Source organism: Saccopteryx bilineata, chromosome 4, assembly GCF_036850765.1.
Source record: "Saccopteryx bilineata isolate mSacBil1 chromosome 4, mSacBil1_pri_phased_curated, whole genome shotgun sequence".
NCBI classification, from domain to species: Eukaryota; Metazoa; Chordata; class Mammalia; order Chiroptera; family Emballonuridae; genus Saccopteryx; species Saccopteryx bilineata.
In genome coordinates, this window is record NC_089493.1 from 53,973,710 (window position 1) to 53,991,040 (window position 17,331).

The 17,331-nt window shown below is 35.6% G+C and overlaps 1 protein-coding gene across 3 annotated transcripts in view; it reads left to right on the top strand.

Moving 5' to 3' along the window:
- Nucleotides 1-17,331, top strand: part of DENND4A (DENN domain containing 4A) — a 135,256-nt gene extending 117,925 nt beyond the window's left edge. For all 3 annotated transcript variants that reach the window (XM_066273332.1, XM_066273333.1, XM_066273334.1), the window contains 10 exons: nucleotides 2,840-3,029; nucleotides 8,276-8,370; nucleotides 9,648-9,823; nucleotides 9,915-10,061; nucleotides 11,099-11,297; nucleotides 11,532-11,786; nucleotides 13,250-13,367; nucleotides 13,981-14,143; nucleotides 14,307-14,371; nucleotides 15,520-17,331. In XM_066273332.1, coding sequence (XP_066129429.1) covers nucleotides 2,840-3,029; nucleotides 8,276-8,370; nucleotides 9,648-9,823; nucleotides 9,915-10,061; nucleotides 11,099-11,297; nucleotides 11,532-11,786; nucleotides 13,250-13,367; nucleotides 13,981-14,143; nucleotides 14,307-14,371; nucleotides 15,520-15,656 — 1,545 coding nt within the window. In that variant the 3' untranslated portion in view covers nucleotides 15,657-17,331. The remainder of the gene's footprint in view (nucleotides 1-2,839; nucleotides 3,030-8,275; nucleotides 8,371-9,647; nucleotides 9,824-9,914; nucleotides 10,062-11,098; nucleotides 11,298-11,531; nucleotides 11,787-13,249; nucleotides 13,368-13,980; nucleotides 14,144-14,306; nucleotides 14,372-15,519) is intronic.

Sequence of the window (17,331 nt, forward strand, 5' to 3'; positions counted from 1 at the left end):
TGAGCATGGGATCATAGACGTGACCCTATGGTCACTGGCTTGAGCCCAAAGGTCACTGGCTTGAAGCCCAGGGATGCTGGCTTGAGCCTAAGGTCACTGGCTTGAGCAAGAGATAAGTCACTCTGCTGGAGCCCCCAGGTCAAGGCACATATGAGAAAGCAATCAGTGAACAACTAAGGAGCTGCAAAGAAGAATTGATGCTTTTCATCTTTCTCCCTTCCTGCCTGTCTGTCCCTATCTGTCCCTCTCTCTGACTCTATCTCTGTCAAAAAAAAAAAAAAAAAGCTAATTGCCAAGAATTTTTCAAAAGAAAATTAACCAAAGATATCAACTCACATATTTAAAATATCTACAAATCTCAAGCAGAAGAAAAACAAAGAAAACCATAGTCATGTAATGTTAAATAGATAAAAATGAAATAAAAGAGAAATCTTAGAAAGAGTAAGATAAAAAAGACATATTACCTTCAAAAGTGCAATAATAAGAAACTGATGGTTAACTTTTGAACAGAAATTATGATATCAAAATACACTGACCTTTAGAGTGCTGAAAGAAAATGATTGCCAACCTATTTTTCTATACCCAGCAAAAATATTCTTTAAAAATTAAGGTGAGATTTCCAGTTCCACTGTGGTAACTTAAGGTCACTAAAGCCCATCCCTCGCATTGATTACTTCAAGAACTTTAGACAAAATGCAAAAACAACTGTGACGATTCTGAAAAATAAAAGCAGATTATGAGGAGGGACTCACACAGATATGAATTTCCCATTTTCTTTTCTCATTCATATTTGCCTCAAAAGAAGGTCCCTGTCACAATGTGGCATGGCAACTCTGGAAGCTAAAACTTTAAGAGAAACCCCATATTTCCTGGACAGAGGAACCAGGGAAGGGGATTTCTGTGGGTTGGAACATTTGAGGGAAATCTGAAAGAAGGGGTTTCCTAATTCTGTGTATGGCCCATACAAATCTCAAAAGATTGAAGTACAAATTATAATCTGAAATAACTGAATTGACTTCCTGCTAATACAAAAGCATCAACATTCTCCAAGAAATTGTAACAGTACTCAGACACAACATAGCATTCACAGTGTCTAAAAAGAATCCAAAATTAATTGATACTTAATATACTAGGAAAATATGACCAACTCTGAAGGGAAAGATAATGCTGAGCTGGCCTTGATACTAGACCATTATAAGACAGAAACTGTAAAGCAGCGATTACAACTAGATTCCCTGAGATAAAGAAAAACATGTTTGAAATAAATGAAAAGAAAGTAATTCTCAGAAAGAAAATAGAACACATTTTTTAAATACATAACTAAAAAAATTTACTGAAAGTCACTGGATGGGTTCAATTAAAGAATAGAGATGCCAGAGGAAAGAGTCTAGAAACTATCCAATTGGAAGAACAGAGAAAGATGGATTTTTTTATGAAAATAAACAGAAACTCAGAGATTTGGGGGTTATTAAATTTGATAAAAGATTTAGATTTACAAATAGATACAAGAGACTCTGTAAACTATAGACACAATAAACTCAAAGAATCCATACCTACACACACATAAGCAAACTACTAAAAACCAAAGATAATGCATCTGCTAATAAGAAAATGATGCTGGAAAAAGAAAACAAGAATTTAAAAAATTCTTAAAAGCAGTTAAAGAAAAATGACACGTTATCTACAGAGGAATAACGATTTGAATGAATGTGCATTTTTCATCAGCCTATGGAGGTAAGAATATAGTGGAACAACATCTTTAATGTGTTGAAAGAAAAGACATATCAACAACCTAGAATCACCTGGTGGAAATGTCCTTCAGGGGTAAAGGTGAAATAAAAACATTTTTAGATAAAGGGGAAGAATATTGGCCAGATGTGCTAAAGAAAGTTCTTCAGGCTGAAAAAAAAAACGATACCACAAAGAATGAAGGAGGAGCAAACAGGTGGTAAATAGCTGTTTAATATAAAAAAAGCTACTTTTTTACCTCTTAAATTTCTTAAAATACCTGCAATTTTCTAAAATAAAAATTGTAACATTATCTCATGGGATTTTCTACATGTAGATGTTTTATAGTGGTAAAGGGACTCACTCTACTGACATTTATTATATGGTGGGGGCAAAAGTAGGTTTACAATTGTAAGTACATGAGACAGTTTATTTTTGTATTATTTATTAATTATTGTATTATTTTCCATATGAACAACTGTAAACCTACTTTTGCCCCACCTTGTAGTTATGTTATTATATTTGAAGTGATACAGTACTAACCCTAAATAGACTGAAAATAATTAGGTGAGTAGCTTGTAATTCCTGGAAAACCCACTTAAATAATACAATGAAATATAGCCATAAAGCCAATAAAAATATTCAAATAATCTTAAAAATAACAACTCAGTATCACACATGACTAGAAAAAAATAAGTTGTATTATCTGGACAGTAGAATTATAGATATTAAGATTTTTTTCTTCCTTTCCTGGCTGGATAGCTCAATTGGTTAGAGCATTGGCCCAAAGTGCAGAGGTTGCCGGTTCGATCCCCAGTCAGGGCACATACAGGAGCAGATAGATTATAGGAAAATTAACATTAAATAGAGATTTAAACTCAGCAAAGTTATCTTATTAACAGATATTTACTTTGATCTAACTAAAAAATATTCTTAAAAAATTATCTGTAGCACATCTTGGTCCAAATTAGTATGCCCTTGAAAAATTGGTTGTTTTTCTCTAGAAGTTAAAACTGATCATCTGAGTAATTAAGTACTTCCTCTGCCTTAGAAGTAACTTTTTAAATAATAAACTCTAAATATGAAAGTAAGCTTATAATTATGTCCTTAGGATCAAAGTTCTGATCGTACCAGTCTTTCTTCAGTGGGAGCCCAGGATTCTGAATCTACCTCTTTAACAGATGAAGATATCTGCCCAGAGTTGGAAGGAGCCACTTTATCCCAAGAGTGCAGTGCCACCCCAGGGACTAAGGGGACTGATTTCAGCAGAACAAGCCTAGGAAGTTCTGCCACCCTAGAAGGTTTGTTCAAACACTTCTGTCACACTTCATTTCATAGGTTGTACCTTCACTTTATTTTTCTTTATGTTTTATTTTTGTAAAAGATTTGCGTGGCTTCAAAATCAAAACAATAGAAAACCAAGCAAGGCCCTTTCAGAGAAATCTAGTTTCTGTCCCCACCCCTTCATCTAGTTTTCTCCCTGCCCCTAGAAGTAACCAACCATTTTTATTCATTTTGGTTTATTCTCCCATTATTGCTTTTTAAAAATTAACAGACACACATGTTCACGTGTATGTATTCTTATTACCTCCCTCTGTCTTATTAATTCAAAAGGTAACATACTAGAAATACCTTCCCATTCCTTGTGTTTTTTACTTAACAGTAGATCATTAAATATCACATGACATTGTCCCTCATTCATTTTTAGGTTACATAGTTCATCATGTGTCAGTGTATCATACTTTAATACTTCTTTGTCAATGGACTATAAGTTTCCAGGCTTTGACTATTATGAATAATACTATGATGCACATATATCATGTTATATTTTTGCCAGGGTACTTCGAAAGATACTTTAGAATTCTTCCTTGAAGTGGTATTGCCAAGTTCCCTTCCTCAGGGCTACGCTATTTTGCATTCCTGCTGGTAGTGGAAATATAAGAGTACCTATTTCCTCACAGCCTTGTCAGCAAAATACGTTGACAGACTTTTGGGGTTTTGCCATCTGATTGGTGAGGAATGTATTTTAGTTTAGTTTTCATTTATAGTACTTCTTTTATACACTAAGATGAGGATCTGTTTATATGGTTAAGGACTATTTGTATTTCTTTTTCTGTGGACTATCCTTTGCTTACATTTCATTTGTTGGTCTTTTTTTAAAAAAAGTTTTAGTAGCTCTTTTTATGTCAAGGAATTAATTCTTTTATGTAAGTGGCAGATAGTTTTTTTAAGTTTATCAAGTTTTGTAGGGGTTTTGTCACATATAAGTTCTTAATTTTATGTCATCAAATTTATCAGTCTTTTCCTCTCTTGCTTCTGGATTTTGAGTCATTAGAAAAGATTTGCCCTTCCCTGGGTTCACCAGTGTTTTCTTCTGATATTTCGGTTTCCTTTGTAATATTTTCTGTGGTCAGCAAATTTTTCTGTAAAGTACCTCCATATTATAAATGTTTTAGGTTTTCTGGGTCACCATACATCTTTTTTTAATCACATCTTTTGTCCTTTTTTTTTTTTTTTGTATTTTTCTGAAGCTGGAAATGGGGAGGCAGTCAGACAGACTCCCGCATTCGCCCAACTGGGATCCACCCGGCACGCCCACCAGGGGGCAATGCTCTGCCCATCCGGGGCGTCGCCCTGTCGTGACCAGAGCCACTCTAGCACCTGGGGCAAAGGCCAAGGAGCCATCCCCAGCGCCCGGGCCATCTTTTGCTCCAGTGGAGCCTTGGCTGCAGGAAGGGAAGAGAGAGACAGAGAGGAAGGAGAGGGGGAGGGGTGGAGAAGCAAATGGGCACTTCTCCTGTGTGCCCTGGCCGGGAATCGAACCTGGGACTTCTGCACGCCAGACCGACGCTCTACCACTGAGCAAACTGGCCAGGGCCTTTAACAATGCTTTAAAACAGTGGCCCCAGCCTGACCAGGCGGTGGCGCGGTGGATAGAGCATCGGACTGGGATGCGGAAGTACCCAGGTTCGAGACTCCGAGGTCGCGCGCGGGCTCATCTGGCTTGAGCAAAGAGCTCGCCAGCTTGGACCCAAGGTCGCTGGCTCCAGCAAGGGGTTACTCGGTCTGCTGAAGGCCCACGGTCAAGGCACATGTGAGAAAGCAATCAATGAACAACTAAGAAGTCGCAATGCGCAACGAGAAACTGATGATTGATGCTTCTCATCTCTCTCTGTTCCTGTCTGTCTGTCCCTGTCTATCTCTGCCTCTGTAAAAAAAAAAAAAAAAAAAAAAAAAAAACAAACAGTGGTCCCCAACCTTTTTTGGGCCACAGACTGGTTTAATGTCAGAAAATATTTTCACGGACCGGCCTTTAGGGTGGGACGGATAAATGTATCACATGACCGAGACAAGCATCAAGAGTGAGTCTTAGATGGATGTAACAGAGGGAATCTGGTCATTTTTTTAAAAATAAAACATCGTTCAGACTTAAATATAAATAAAACAAAACTTATGTAAGTTATTTATTCTTTCTCTGCGTACCGGTACAGGTCCACGGCCCCGGGGTTGGGGACCACTGCTTTAAAATATAAAAGCCGCCTGACCAGGTGATGGCACAGTGTATAGAGCATTGACCTGGGATGCTGAGGATCCAGGTTCAAAACCCCAAGGTCACCAGGTTGAGCACAGACTCACCAACTTGAGTGCAGGGTCACTGGCTTGAGCATGGGACCATAGACATGATCCTATGGTTGCTGGTTTGAGTCCAAAGGTTGCTCGCTTGAAGCCCAAGGTCACTGGCTTGAGCCCAAGGTTGATGGCTTGAGCAAGGGATCACTGGCTCGGCTGGAGTCCCCTGCTCAAGGCACATATGAGAAAGTAATCAGTGAACAACTAAAGTGCCACAACTAAAAGTTAATACTTCTCATTTCTCTCCCTTCCTGTCAGTCTCTGTCTGTCTTTCTGTCTCTCTCACATGTGCACGTGCCAAAAATATAAAATAAAAGTCATTCTTAGCTTGTGGCTATACAAAAGTAGATTTGACCTCTGATTTAGATACTCAATCCATTTGAAATTTATCTTGGCATATGATGTGAGGAATGAATGAATATAATAATTTGTTTTATTTGTACCTTTACTATTTTAAAAAGCTTTTATTATGGAAATTTTCAAACATCCACAAAAGCAGCAGGAATAGTACAATAACCCCTGCTCCTCAATGTACACTTCATTCAGCTTCAGCAGTTATCTACAAATGACAAATCTTGTTTTATTTTTTTATCTCCCCTCTGCTGCCAACAATTTTTTCTTCCCCACTAAAGTAAATCTCAGACAACATATAATTTTATTTATAAATACTTCAATATGTTGCTCTAAAATATAAAGACTTAGATATTATATTTTTTTATTTTATTTTTTTTAAAGCTGAGAGGAGGGGAGATAATAAGGCAAACTTCTGTATGTGCCTTGACCAGGATCCACCCAGCAACACTGTCTGGGGCCAATGCTCAAATCAGTTGAGCTGTTTTTAGCACCTGAGGATGATGTGCTCCAACAGAGCTATCCTTAATGCCCAGGACCACGCTCGAACCTGTTGAGCCACTGTCTGTGGGAGGCGAAGTGGGAAAGGAGGAGCTGGAAGGGGGAAGAAGCAGATGGTTGCTTCTCTTGTGTGCCCTGACCAGAAATTGAACCTGGGATGTCCATAAGCTGGGCTGATGCTCTATCTACTGAGCCACTGGCCTGGACATATATTTTTAAATTATTAAAGTTATTTAATTTATTTTTATCTTATTATATGTTATACATATAATGTGTACACTTTCATGTTTGTAAATACCTTTCACAAATTGAGGAAACCTGAGTAACCAGCACTCAGATCAAGAAATAGAACATTAACAGCATCCAGAAAGCTCCTCTCCTGCCCAGATCTTGTCACTCCCTTCATGGATTAAACATGACCTTTTATTTTTCCTTAAATTTTCCATTGATTTGAGAGGAAGAGAAGAAGGAGAGGGAGAAGCATCAACTCGTTTCACTTAGTTAAACCATTAGTTGTGTATTCATTGATTGCTTCTTGTATGTACTCTGACAGAGGGCCAATGGGATAACACCTTATCCACTGAGTCACATAGCCAGGGCCTAAACGTTATCTTCTAATAACATAGTATGTTAGTATGGCCATTTTTAAATACTTTGTGAACTCATAGAGTATATATCTTTTGTGACACATTCATTTTCGAAAACATAATTGTATTACCATTCTATTTTTTAATGTGACAATAATTATCATATAATATCTTATTAAATATTTATTTAGTTAAATTTTCACAATTATGTCATAAAGCCCTTTTTTGGGTGATTTGTTCGAATTGGGATCAAGGTCTACTCATTGCATTTGGTTGATACGTCTATTAACTCCCTTTTATCTTTGTTCCCTTTGTCCCCCTTTGTCATATATTCATGAAGAAATGTGGTGATTAGCTCCCACCCTCCTTTTTTATTTTTTTAATATACAAGAACAGTTTGGTATGCTAAGCAAATAAAATTTAGCTCACAACCGGATTCATATTTGTTAAAATGAGTATTTATTCTTTGTTGACGATTAATTAGATACAGAGGTGCCCACATAACTGATTGAATTAGTCAAGGCAAACCGAAGTATTAGAAAGCAACTCGAAACTAGCTTTGCCAGAGAAGGATTACAGACGGTGACCATCCCGGCAAGAACTGTGGTTCACACCAGCTCTAAACCAGCTCTAAACGTCCGATTCTAAAGGCTTCCTGTGGGGCAGGCCTAGGGCCCGTGTGGCTCCGGAGCCAGCTTTGTTTCCCCTTGTTATTTCTTTGCTGAAGCAGTAAGGGTATTAATCTGGATTATACTGGTTGCATCCCCATGGTGGTGTTTAACATGTTTTCCTCTCCTCTCTATTCTTGTGAACGAGTAGTTCACATTATTTTCTATCTGTTAAAATACCAGTGCTTATTCAGAAATTTAGTGACTACTGGGAAAAAATGTATAGAAAAGGTATAGATTACCTCCAGTTTTATTAACAAGATATAGTCACTGTCAAGAATTGATTTGACCACAGAAATTCTCTTACTTTTTGTTGTTTTAATACCTGCTAATATCCCCTTGCTCTTACGAATATACTTGGAAACTGTTTTCTAGTGTTTAAGAGCAAGATTACTATGCCAAATCTTAAAAGATACTTTCATTATTTGAAATAAGATTAGCTATTTTACTCTTTAGAGACCTTAGAACTAAAGCCTTTCTAGTATTTTTAACATGGAAAACACAAACAGCAAAATAGCAATTGCTAACAACTTGAATGCATTCTGGTCTGTATACACGAAGTGCTTAATAAGCAAGTGAGTGGTGGATGAACACACCTAGCGTGTGGGAATCAGAAGAATTAGAACATGCATTGAAAACAGTGCATGCATTGAAAATATTTTTTCATTGTTTATTTTTTCTTAAATTACCTTTAATATTTTAATAGAACAGTTTGACATTTTATCAGAGAATTTACGAAAGTGAAAGACTCTCATATCATTTTCTCATCAATTTTAATGGTTTTATGCTTTGTTTTTTAATAATAAATAGGATCCCTGTCAAAATTTGCCTTACCTGGGAAATCAGAGGTGGCATCTTCCTGCAACACGAGTAATACAAATATCTTCCAGAACTATGCAATGGAGGTACAACTTTAATCAAAAGACCATTTTTATGTACTGCTTTTTGAAATTTATTTTTTTAAGTATTGATGGTCTTAGATAGAGTAATAAAATGTTAAATAAGTAGCATCTGAAAATTTCAGTATATATGTCGCATCTGTATAAGCTTCAAATATCTAGTATTTCAGATTGTTGAAGTCATACTACGTTACCTCTGTTTACAAAGTTCCATGCTTCCTTTGTGATCTATCAACATATAGAAGCATTTCCATTTTCAACATTTAAAGTTATTCTTCGTTAGGTGTATGTTCTCTTTGAATTTTTATTTTACATCTTAAATACAGCTGACTTTTCTGTGCAAGACACTTGTTTGAGGAGGGTATAAGAAGCAGCTCAGCGTTTGTGTCAGCTTTTTTCATTCTTTGTATCAGATTGATGTAGATATCTGCTGGATGTGCTGCCCTATCTCATTTTCTTATAATGAAAAAGTTACTCGTATTTACCTTTAAAATTTTTGCCCTAATTTTTTAGTAAAAATTGCTTTCAAATACATTTGTGAGATTGGTATCTCACACTAACTTGCTTAAAATTGGAAAATAAATTTGTATGCAGCTGGAATATAAATGATGAGTACTGATCTTGCCATTTATAAAGTTTCTGGTGACTTCAGAAATTTCTATATTTTGTTAATGTAAATACAGTATTTATATTTATATACAACAATACTTCTTAAACTGTATAGTGACAGACCAGGAGTTTATTGTTTTTTTAATTTCCAATATGTCGTGGCTGATACTCTTGTAAATTTGTTGATCCCACACTCAGAAGTTACAGCAATGACAAATTACTTTAAAGGTTCCTATGTCATCTTCTCAACTTCTTACCTCATCACAAACCTGTAAGAGTGTGAAGACCAACACTTGTTTGGTGACCTGTCTACACTCTGAGTAGCATAGATCTCTATGTAATTACAAATACTTATTTTAGGTATTAACAACTTAATGCTTGTGTTTACTTTTCCATTAATAAAACCATAGCAGGTTTTATAGTAATTATAATGATTAAAATGTTCACTTAAATGCAAGTTTCCTTTTCACGCAAAAATTTTGGACTAGATGTAGTTGAAACATATAGTTAAAGATGAGTATATTATATAGTGCACAATGGAGTTCATGTTTTGTTTGTAGCTTCTGAATCCTTTTGAGTTCTGGTTTCCCCGTAGATTTATGAATCAAACTGGCTTTTTAATTTATGATCTGCACTAACCAGCTTACTCTACACAGTGCCGTTTCCTCCCACAGGTTCTCATCTCGAGTTGTTCTCGGTGTAGAACTTGTGATTGTCTTGTCCATGACGAGGAAATCATGGCTGGCTGGACCGCAGATGATTCCAATCTCAATACAACATGCCCGTTTTGTGGCAATCTTTTCTTGCCCTTTTTGAATATCGAAATAAGAGATTTAAGACGACCTGGAAGGTAATGATTTATGCTTTTTTCCTTCATGTTTAAGGGTCGCCTTTCCTGGAATCTCTCTTTTCTCAGTAAGCTCCTTTGATTCCCATTACAGATACTTTTTGAAGTCAAGTCCATCTACAGAAAATATACGTTTTCCATCCTCCTTTTCAAGTCAGACAAGGCAGTCTTGTATCTCAACGTCAGCCTCTGGTCTTGACACATCTGTTATCTCTGTTCAAGGGAATTTTGATTTAAATAGGTGAGTATGATTGTGTGCAATGATATTTTAACAATTATACATGTTTTTGATCATGACAAAAGTTAGCTGACCATTTTAAGGTTTAGATTTCTATGTATAATAGATTCATAATCTTAAATTCTTACATCTAAATAAAATAATATTAAAATTATTTAATACCCTAAATGTTTAAACCATTATAGTTTATGCTCTATGAACTCCTAGGGTGTAAGCTATATAATTCATATATTACCATATTTACTAGTATTTTAAAGGTAGACATTTTGTAGAACACTTGAAGATTATAATGAATTACCTTTCTCTTGTCTCTGTCTCTCCAAACATTAAGTTAGTGCTATTAGAATATTTAATTGTCTACTTAGGAATATTGAATAATCTAAGAAAACATTTGGAGGTTTATGATAAAGGAACTGATTAAACTAAGACTTACATAGTAAGCCTAATATAAGTAAATCTAAGCTTAAAACAAATGCATAAATCAACTTCATTTTGGAGAAGTGCCAAATATATCATAGATACCTGGGCAGATGAAAATATGTTGGTAACTGTGTGTGCAAAAGAAAATGCCCACATAGTACTAGCAGGCTAACATGACCTGTTTTAATCCTAAATGCGTAGGCAGCAAAATCACAAATCTGTGTGTGCATTATTTTTCATGACAGGTCTGTTGTAGCCTTTTCTTGGACTGCCACTATCTTGTGAATAGATAGGAATCTCCCCACTAGCTGAAGGAATATGCCCGTTTTCTCTGCTTTGTGTCCTCTGGACTCACTGTGGTGCCTGCTATATAAAAATTGTCTGTGAAATGTTTTGAATAATTGAATGACTCTTGAATATTTAAAGTTCACTGGATAAAAAGGAAATTTACCATGACTAGACTACTTAAAAGTATATGCTCTTGCCCAGCCTTAGCCTGAGCTCCTTGAATTTACTCTGCCCTGTCCAGCTCTGGTGCTAAAGAGAAGAATATGGTTTTTCAAGATGAAATAAAGTAAATCTAGACAATGATACGCTTTTTGTTTTTTTCATTGCCCAAGCAAATCTAAACTCCTGGAAAACACATACACTCGAAGTATTCAGATCCCTGCTGATCGGTCAAAAACAGCTATATCGAAGTGTCCAATATTTCCAATGGCCAGGAGTGTCAGTACTTACGGTTCCCTGGATAAGGAAGACCCCGGAGGGCAGAAGCTCATTCCTACCGGCAGCCTGCCAACTACTTTACAAGGACCTACAGTATGTATTTGGTGTTTATAGAAATTTGAACGTTGTTGATTTACATGATTTTGTTCACCTTGTCCTAAACAGCCTTATTAGCTTCAATTTTATTATTATCAAGAAGAGTCTCTTGTCCATGATACAAGCACAGTGTCTTTCTACTTACATAAAAATCATTGACAGGAGTTTTTTTTAAGGACTTAGTCTCAGCAGTCTTGTATTTGTCATTTATGGTTTTTCTTTATTCAACAGGATTCTTTAGGATTAGAATGGCACCTCCCAAGTCCAGATCCTATCACTGTCCCATATCTTAGTCCTTTAGTGGTGTGGAAAGAACTTGAAAGCTTATTGGAAAATGAAGGCGATCATGCAATAACAGTGGCAGACTTTGTGGACCATCATCCAATTGTTTTTTGGAACCTAGTGTGGTATTTTAGACGTCTCAACTTACCCAGTAACTTACCCGGGTTGATTCTTTCTTCTGAGCATTGTAACAAGTATTCAAAGGTATGAGAGTAAAAATTAAGTATTGTCAGCATTGTAATGTTTGCCTATTCCTAATGACAAAAAATTAATGTTGATGCTATTTTAATAACCATCTTAATCATATGATCATTTTAATTGTATTCACAAATAATTTTTCTTCTTACAGTCTTAAGTCATTTTGTTTAGCCTCCTTGTAAATTTATACAAAATGGGCCTGCATTTTTGTTTTGGCCTCAAGCATAAACTGTAAATGACTCCTAAGAGAAAAGCTTGTGAGTTGGCCCCACTCATGTCTCGTACCTCCTTCAAAAACAGGCCTAACAGTTTTTTAAGAGAATGTCTCTAATTTATATTACAATCATGTGCTACCATTCTTTTCATTCCTTTATTCTGAATTTTTGCTTAACATTTAGGTAATCAGTTTGTTATATATTCATTTGTATTTTTGATATGTTGTTCTATAAAAGAGTTTTTTATTTTTTCATATGTCATCACCACCACTAAATTGCAAAGTCTCTAAGTTCAGAAGCTTTGTCTTCTCCTTTCTTGCACTTTAAGGCTCTGATTGTGCACAAGCTTTAAATTTTCAGTAAGCCTGACGTGTGGTGGCGCAGTGCATAAAGCCTCGACCTGGAACACTGAGGTCGCCGGTTCAAAGCCCTGGGCTTGCCTGGTCAAGGCACATATGGGAGTTGATGCTTCCTGCTCCTCCCCCCTTGTGTGTGTCTCTCTCTGTCTCTTTTTCTCTCTCCTCTCTCAAATGAATAAAGAAAATCTTTAAAAATTTTTTAAAAAAAAGATTTTCAGTACGTGATGAATGAATGACCAAAGGTTAACTCAGTCAGAATTCTCTGGGCTAGGGCCTTGGGCTGCTTGATCTATCTTTGTTTGTACCCTCGGTCATAAGCTGGGAGAGATTAGCCCTTCATCCTTCCTTTCTCACTGATCTCAGTACTTTGTAAAATCTACTTTAGAGCAGAGATCACTTTACTTTAGAGATTAGATTCTCAATTCAGCCCATCTTCCTTCAGTCCATATAAAATGCCTACAAACTAGTCATTTTCTCTTCTCTGTCTCTCTTGCATACATACATCCTACAAAATATTTATAAGGGTCTTTTTAAGATATTTACAGCCCTGGCTGGTGGCATAGTGGACAGAGTGTTATCCCAGAGCACCAAGGTTGCCAGCTCTATCTGAGGTCACCAGCTTGATCTGGGGTCGCCGCACTGGCTCGATCCTGAGGGCACCAGTTTGACCCCGAGGTTGCTGGTTTGAACCTTGGTCAGGGCACATATGAGAGGCAATCAATGGGTGCACAACTAAGTGGAACAACGAGTTGATGATTCTCTCTCTCTCTTTCTCTTTCTCCCCCTCTCCCTCCCTCTCTCCTTCCCCTTGCTTCCCTCACACTCTCTGAAAGAAAAAAGATATTTACAAAACATTATGTAAGGATCATTAATGAATGTTTATTCTTCAACATAGATTCCCCGCCACTGCATGTCTGAAGATAGTAAATATGTTTTAATACAAATGCTGTGGGACAATATGAAATTACATCAGGACCTAGGACAACCCTTGTACATCCTCTGGAATGCCCACAGTGAGTGCTGTCATATAATGCTGGCTTTGTTCATATGAGAGTGATCTTTACTTTCTTTAAATAGCCTAAACGAATGTACAACCAACCTTTATTTTACTCTACTACCTTTGTCTTACAGGTCAAAATCGTACTCTTTTGTTTGAGAGTGAGTGTTAAGTTTGATGTTTTTAGTGCCATTCTTTATGGAGGTCGCCAGTTTTATTGATTTTTTATTTTGTTTGTGATTTTAGTAGTGCTGTGTCTGCGCTGGAGGGGCTGTTTTATAGAGTTCTGCTCTTGGCACATGGCTTATCCTAACATCTTTTTACTTTTTCACTATTATTTCCTCCGGGGCTGCTGCTGTCATGATGCTCTTCCCAGAGGCTGTGTATTCAAGAAAACAGTTTTAATTTTTGTCTTTGAGGCCACAAAAAGCTTTAGGCCTATTTTTATTTTTATCATTATTTGTTTTATTTTTTTCCTTTTTTCTTCATTCTTAAATTTCTATTCTTTTATTTTTCTTAGTTTACTTTTAGTGCTTTGTGACTTTATTGATAGCTGTCAGTTGCTGCTTAATTATGTTCTACTTTCTCCACAGAACATTTCCCTTCACTGCTCTCCTGTTCTCTTACAGCCCAGAAGTATCCAATGGTCCATTTATTGCAAAAGGGTGATAATTCATTTAATGAGGAACTATTGAAGAATATGGTAAAAAGCATTAAAATGAATGATGTCTATGGACCAATGAGTCAGATTTTAGAGACACTGAATAAATGTCCTCATTTTAAAAGACAGAGGTAAGTCATTATTGTAAATGAATGTATTATTCCTCTAAGCATATTAATATTGTTTGCTTAATAATTTGTTAGCATATCTTATGCTCATTAGCATAAAAGTTTTTGTAGAGTATAAATAAACTACATGCATAGTAATACCTTCTCCATTCTTTCCTCCCCTCAGGAGTTTATATAGAGAAATACTATTTCTCTCACTTGTGGCACTGGGAAGAGAAAACATTGATATAGGTAATTCAGCATAATGTGTAACATGCAATATTTATATAGCATAGTATAGTTTTCATATTGGTCATCTTTATTATTTTAATATTAAATTATATTAATATAATAGAATTGTTTGATTTTTTTGATATGAGATACTTTAATATTTTGGTAATATTAATAATAATACATAATAAAAACTAAAAAAAACTCCCATAGGATCCACAATCCCACTTCTGGGTATATACTCAGAAGACTTGAAAGTGAGGTCTCAAAGAGATATTTGTGCAGCCGTGTTCACAGCAGCTCTACTCATAATAGCTAAAATGTGGAAACAGCTCGAGCATTTATTGACATATGAGTGAATAAAAAAATGTGGTATATGCATACAGTGGAATATTATTCTATCTTACAAAGGCAGGAAATTCTGAAATATGTCACCACAAGACAAATACTGTATGATTCCACTTACAAAAGTAGAGTGGTAGTTGCCAGGGGCTGGAGGAGGGGAAGATGGGGCATTATTGTTTCATTGGCACAGAGTTTCCGTTATTCAAGATGAAAAGAGTTATTGGAGATGGATGGTAATAATGGTTGCACATTATGAATATTTGTAATACCATTGAACTGTATAGTTCAAATGGTTGTAAAGGTGAAGGGATTAAGCAAAGAGTAAAACTCCTAGACACAGACAATGGTATGGTGATTACCAGACGGAAAGGAGCTTTGGGGGAGGTAGAGAGGTAAAGGGATAAATGGTGATGCAGGGGGACTTGACTTGGGGTGGTGACCACACAATACAATATACAGATGATGTATTATAGAATTGTATACCTGAAACCTATTTTATTAATCAATGTCACCCCAATAAATTCAATTTTAAAAAGATAATGAATTTTATTTATATATATTTTTCCCCAATTTAAATTTTTTTTTAATTAGCATCTTAAAACTTTAAATTTCACTTTTCTGTGTATTCTAGCTCTAAAATGCTATGCAATTTTAAAGTCCCCATGTTCCAGCTCTGAAATTTTGTGGTCTTTTAGTTGTCAGAAATTACCTCGAGATTCCTTCTGGGCTTTTAATTTTGCGGTTCTGTAGTATGATAGAACTTGATTGTTGTCAACATCAAAGAAAATTTCTTCATGCCTTTATTTCTTTATGGAATTTTTCAGATGTATTTGATAAGGAATACAAGATGGCATATGATCGCCTCACACCTAATCAAGTCAAAAGTACACACAACTGTGATAGACCACCAAGTACGGGAGTGATGGAGTGTCGGAAAACCTTTGGAGAACCTTATCTTTAAAGAGAGAGAGAGTGTGTGTGTGTGTGTGTGTACTTTAAGTATGTATTGTATAGTCAATGTATAAAATAACACTTTTAGACTCTAAATGTTTTTTCTTCAATTTTTGAAAATGAATTTGTAAATGGTTCAGAATGTGCATATAGCTATGTACAGAATGTTTTAAGATGAGAATAGTGACAAATGGGGAGAAAGCCACTTTGTTTCTCATTCTTTTTATTTTTTTCTTTACTTTACCTGTAACAAGTAATTATTTTTGTGATGAGGAAATCCCTAAACAAAATTAGTTCCCGTAAAATAAAACAACTGTTTTATGGTTTCTCTTGGAAGAGACAGATTGAAAACTCATGTATAGAACTTAAACTAATGTAGGGTCAGAGTATCTCCTGTTTTCATAGACTCGTCAAGTGTTTTGACCATGAAGTTGTATTATACATATTTTAAATTGTTTATAGTAAGTTGATATTTTTTTAATTTTTAAACTTAATATAGCAAACTTAAAGTGAACTTAAACTTATGAAGCAAGCAATTAAGTGCTTATTTTCCTTGTCTGCTATTTGAAGTAATTAGTACAGCTGAAGATCTCTATATGTATATCTATCTATCTATATATGTATAATATATATATATTTTTTTATTACTTGGGAGAATGACTCAAAAATGTCAGTGCTAGTGTCCGTGTTGTCCTAGAATTGCATGTTAGTACCCCTACGCCTGACTGCGGTGGGTGAGTCACGGCGAGTGTGCACATCGCCCAGACTGACTCATTGAGCCTGTGGATGGAGAGCCAGAGAGTGTCAGTCTGCTTCTGCAGTTCTGTTCCGCACACCACAGTTATGTTGATAGACAAACACAGTACCCAGGGAAAACAGTTTACAGAGCCAAGTATCAATGTAAGTTTTAATATTCTACGTAAATACATTGGAAAATGTCAGACAATTTATTCTAAATTTTAACCTTAATATTTAAAATATTGGCTATGATGCAAATTGTACTATATTTATTGGGAATATGGCCTACTGGAGTATTCTGTTAATATTATATATACATATAAATATTAAAAATATATTTTCAGAAGTAGAAAAGTAATTACTCTCTAAAAGTAAAGCCAGAGAGAATTTTCCATATTGAGGAACTTGACTTTTCAATAAGCCTTCAAAATCTGAAGTTGATGGAATCTAAAGTCCAGAAATATCCAGAAATCAGACAGTAAATTGAATGTTTACGTACCATGGGTAAACTCTAAAACAGACTAAAAAATAGTTTTAGTCCCATTATTTCTAATACCACTTTTATGGGGTAATTTCTGATCAAGAGTATTCTTTGGCTGTTAGAATTATTTATAGATTTTCAGTGTGTGTGTGTGTGTGTGTGTGTGTGTGTGTGTGTGTTTGCACACATTGTCCTTAAGGAAGGAATTCCCTAGCCAATTTCAAAGGAAAAAATGGATGGTACCAAATTATATGTGTAAAGTCAGTGGAGACTCAGACATTTAGACTGGAGATATCAAGAAGCCCTGAGACTTAGAATCAGTTCAGTTGCAGAAAAAGCACCTTTTGAGTTCACATTATTAATGAATATCACCAGGCTGAAACATTTCACAGCTTTCTACTCTACTAAATAATGGGAGAGTTTAAAAATGTAAAATTTCAGTTCAGTTAGTTTGGGGCTGAACTTG